This window comes from Alosa alosa, chromosome 10, assembly GCF_017589495.1.
Source record: "Alosa alosa isolate M-15738 ecotype Scorff River chromosome 10, AALO_Geno_1.1, whole genome shotgun sequence".
Lineage (NCBI taxonomy): Eukaryota > Metazoa > Chordata > Actinopteri > Clupeiformes > Clupeidae > Alosa > Alosa alosa.
In genome coordinates, this window is record NC_063198.1 from 19,261,635 (window position 1) to 19,266,361 (window position 4,727).

At 43.2% G+C, this 4,727-nt stretch overlaps 1 protein-coding gene across 3 annotated transcripts in view; it reads right to left on the reverse strand.

Annotated features, from left to right (window-relative positions):
- Positions 1–1,891: 1,891 nt before the first annotated feature.
- The window catches only part of fbln2 (fibulin 2), a 64,361-nt gene continuing 61,525 nt past the window's right edge, over positions 1,892–4,727 (reverse strand). For all 3 annotated transcript variants that reach the window (XM_048255472.1, XM_048255471.1, XM_048255469.1), the window contains one exon: positions 1,892–4,353. In XM_048255472.1, the coding sequence (XP_048111429.1) occupies positions 3,996–4,353 (358 nt within the window). In that variant the 3' untranslated portion in view covers positions 1,892–3,995. The remainder of the gene's footprint in view (positions 4,354–4,727) is intronic.

Consider the following 4,727-nt stretch of genomic DNA (forward strand, 5'->3'; position numbering starts at 1 on the left):
CATCCAGCTCCTGCCATCGCTGTTCGGCTACTGGGGGAACACACACACGCAGACTCTTGGAACTCCTGTACCCCCCCCCCCGAACCCTGAAACCCCCTTAACCCCCAACCCTTAAATAAACTTTTGAACCTGATGCTTTTGTGGTCCTCATCCTGTTTGGTGTCTGACAGTTTCAGCTGTGTGCAGCTGCAGCAAAGCTGCTATGGAGCTCTGGAAATTGTTTCTTCATCATAAGACAGTCATTGTGGTTCAGGAATGACACGATTCTCTATTGACAGATTGTAAGGTGGTTTATTGGAAAACACATACTCTGCAATTCTAGGTGTTTAAACTATTGCTTTTTGTTTAGTCTCTCATGCAGAAGAAAAGCTTTGGGCTGAAAAACATTGGTGGTTCTGTGAGTTTAAACAGTGCAAACCAGCCCATGTTCAAGCTCTCTCCAATTGCCCATCTACTTCAACCTACCACAAACCTGCTGCTGACCCACTAATGAGAGCTTTCAACCAGCGCATTGTCACAAGTTTCACAAGTGTCACAAGTCACAACTTCTCAAATTATTTATTCATCTGTTTCCAGTCATGTTTGCTCTGTGGGCTGAAGGCCTGTTGAACCGCACAATGTATATATTTAGCTGCACTGATAAAGGAGGAACAGTGTTCTCCTATTTGTGTGTGTGTGTGGGATGCCACCTGAATGGTAGGAAGGGTATGGAGAGTGGATCAGGAGAGAATTTAAAAGGAAAGAAGGGCACACCTTGTTCCAATCTTTTGGGCAAGAGGCCAATGGGGCACGTGCTAGCACAGTCCATGTTTCATTTTGCCATCTGGGTGGGGTGTTTTAAAAGACTCCAGTGTTTGTGCTGATTATTGTTCTGTCTTTGAAGTCTCTATTGTTTGGTGATTCCCATTGTATATGGTGGTCCTTTAAGATAACCATTCTAAATGCATATATCAAAATACTAAGATGAAATAGTACAATGACACAAAGGAATTACATGATTTATTATTATTGTTTCTATATGTGTAACATTGCGGTCCCTCATATTCACTGCATATGAAGTTTGGAGCTGACTTATCACTATATCACTCGTAGATAGCTACTGGGGGCTATCAGCAATGATGTCCAACACACACTATACACACTGTTGTCTTTGAACACTGCACACGCCCTGTGCTGATAGGCCAAACAATGGGGTGCTGTGCAGGGTGTGTCCTCTCCAGGGTGCGACCCACACAAGCCACGCTCACATCTAAACACTGGTGACAGGCAGCGGAGACGACACAGAGGTGCTGACGTGCAAAGACTCATCAGTTTGGGCTTTTTCAGACAGTTCTCCTGAGGCATGGGAAGCCACGTGTCCCATCAGCTCTTTGTTTTATGAGTATGTGTGTGTGTATGTGCAGGTGTAGTATGAGTGAATGAGTACATGTGTATATGGGGTGTGTAAGAATGGTAGTAAGCTAAAAGGCCAAGAGGACGTTTAGAGAGTTAATACTTGGGGGAAGCTGACAATGCTAGAAGGGGATGTAAATAAGAGCAGACACAGACACAGACAGATACAGCACATGACTGGGTCAAAAATCCAAACCAAATATGTACTCTCTTTTACCAACAGATGGAGATATTTACCAACTGTTCATAAAAACCACTGGAAACACTAGCATTACGTGAAGCATTACCTACTCCTGGAAAAAATAGAGTTAACTTCGATTAATGTAATAATGGCTGCTTTCATGGAGGTTCTTATAAGCCTCTTTGATCTGAATTACCACCAATTAGGAGTCATCAACTAAAGAGAATCTAATTAGGAGACATTTATTTTAAAAATTGTGAAATTGAAACACAGTGGCACTAACTTAGGGAAACATGATCACAATAAACAACGTGGAAATGAGTCTATGGTCTTTTATTGAGAGAGTGGCTGTCAATTCTTTATTGCTATACACTGGGTGATTTGTCAAAAAGCAATGAAGTATGAAACAGTAACATATGCACAGGCATGAGGAGTCTGTGAGTGTAATACGTTTAGAGAATTAATGATTACTGTTTCAGGGCACAAACCAAATGTCCTACACATTGGCAATCTCTGCAGCAGAATTTTCGAGTGGATCAGTTTGTTTCTTGATGACTGTCTGATTTACCTTGACCCTGAGAATGAACTACACAGTTACACATTAAAAAATACCAAATACAAGAAAATAAGTAGTTAAACATACAAAAAATAAACTATAAACATGAACATCTTCAGTGCTGGAATTTAGCTCACACATATCCACTCTGTGTGAATGTCAAATATTGACAGGCTATTACATTTGCCTGACAAAGCCCCTACAGCTGTAAGCTTTGAACAATATCATACATCCATTCATCCGTGTGATGCTTCTTAAGTAATCATTATGACAATGTTACCAATTACAATCTTAGGAATAATGTAAAAATTAAGAGTGCAGTATTGACGGCGATGAATGTGAAGTACAGGGAAAGGTACTAGTGGGAAAGGGAACTTTAGACATGTAATGCTCTCTGCACCCTTACTTCAGGTATAATGAATAACACGCTGGTGAAATACTGGTCTGGCTAGTAAGACATTAATTAGAAGTGGTGTAACAGTGAGCCAAATGAAAACATCATCTAGCATAAATAAAATGAGTTGAATGGAGGAATGTGGTAATAAAGTTACTAGTGGAGAGTTAGCAATGCTGGAATTCTGATGTGGGAGACCAATCTGTAAAGTACTTTCAAATCATGATTAAAAAGTGAAAAGAAATAGAGAAAAGTTACATCAAAAAGACAGCATCCTGATCTTTTTCTTCATTTTTGTTGGTGGGGGTGGGGTGGTGTTGGGATAATGAGGAGGATATAATGAGCGAGGCAGAGAGGGCGCTTTCATCAGATGCAGAGATGTCAGCAGCTTCCATTGCTGAACAATGCACTAAACAAATCACAATAATGAGCCTTAGTCCCGCAGGAATCAGGAGGTTAGCACCATGTGAAAAAAACGCTACACACACCAAGTTAAATACACTGTGTGTGTGTGTGTGGGCGTGTGTGTGTGTCTGTGTGTGTCTGTGTGTAGATGTGCTGTATGTGAGCTGTGAGCATAAGTTAATGTGTGTGTGTGTTTCATATAAGGTGTGAGCTTAATGTATGTGTGTGTATGTGTGTGTGTGTGTGTGTGTGTGTGTGTGTGTGTGTGTGTGTGTGTGTGTGTTTTCGTCAAGGCACCTTGGTTGTAATGAGGGTGTTGCTATTGCCCAGGAAAAGTTCATCAGCATTATATAAATGGTGCATCAGCACTAAGGAGATTTGGCCTTGATAAGAACTTTCATACAGAGGAGATGTGTCTGTGTGTATATGTGTTTGTGTGTGGCCCCTCCCGAAAAGAGCATTAGTTGGACAAGAAAAGGGCCAGGAGAGGCCTGTGTGTGTGTGTGTGTGTGCGTATGTATTTACATGTGTGTGTGTGTGTGTGTGTGTGTGTGTGTGTGTGTGTGTGTGTGTGTGTGTGTGTGAGTGTGTACGTGTTTGTGCAAGTGTTTTCATCAAATTAAGTAAGCATGATAAACAGCCATATGCAGGGGTATATGTAAGTGCATATGTGTGCAGATTTATCTTCATGTGTGTTATCTTCAATTACAGATCAATGGCTACAGTTCATTAAGGTCCACTAGCCACAAAAAAACCCTTTTATATGGGCAGGAAGGCTTGTATGGTGAAAAGTGGTATGAATGTTTGTGTGATTATGTGACTGATTTGCATGCTTTGTGTCTCTAGGCAGCGTTGGCTGTGATGAAGACCTAGATGCGGGCCAGGAAGGTAGTGTGTGTGTGTGTGTGTGTGTGTGTGTGTGTGTGTGTGTGTGTGTAGTGTGTATAGTGTCTCTAGGCGGCGTTGGCCGTGATGAAGACGTAGATGCAGGCCAGGAAGGTAGTGTGTGTGTGTGTGTGAGTGTGTGTGTGTGTGTGTGTGTAGTGTGTGTAGTGTGTATAGTGTCTCTAAGCGGCGTTGGCCGTGATGAAGACGTAGATGCGGGCCAGGAAGGTGGTGAAGGTGCCCTGCCTCAGCAGCTTCATCTCCACGTCCACCAGGAAGTCGCGCGGCTCGGGCACCTGCCGCTGCAGGTAGACGGCCCCCGTGAAGCTGTTGAGCCGGCGTGTGCTGAAGTAGCCCTCCTCGTTGCCGCGCGTGATGCCGATCATGATGCTGTCACCGGCGTAGGCAGGCGAGGGCCCGATGCGGAAGATCTGCGCTGGGATGACGATGTTGGTCTGGAAGCTCAGCTGGTAGTAGGTGATGCGCAGTGGAGAGCTCTGGCAGTCCTGCACGTTCAGGCAGCTCACACGCTCACAACGACTGAGGAAGAGAGAGAGAGGGGGGAGAGAGGGAAAGAGAGGGAGGCAGAGAGAGAGAGAGAGGACAATCTGGTGGATGAATGCATATCATTACATTTACGTATAATTGTGCTCATTCACAGTAACTCACACGTTGAGCACAATGCAGGTAAATACTGAAATCATGCAAAGAATACTAAAGACAAAGTGTCATGAGAAAAAAAAAATGTACCATGGGACAAAAGAGAGTTTTAAATGATTATACTTTCACATACACTCACACATGCGCTCTCTCTCTCTCTCTCTCTCTCTCTCTCCCTCTCTCTCTCATACACCACTGTCCTCTGGTCTATTTGTCCTACTATGGCTTAATATACAAATAAATGATGATCCACT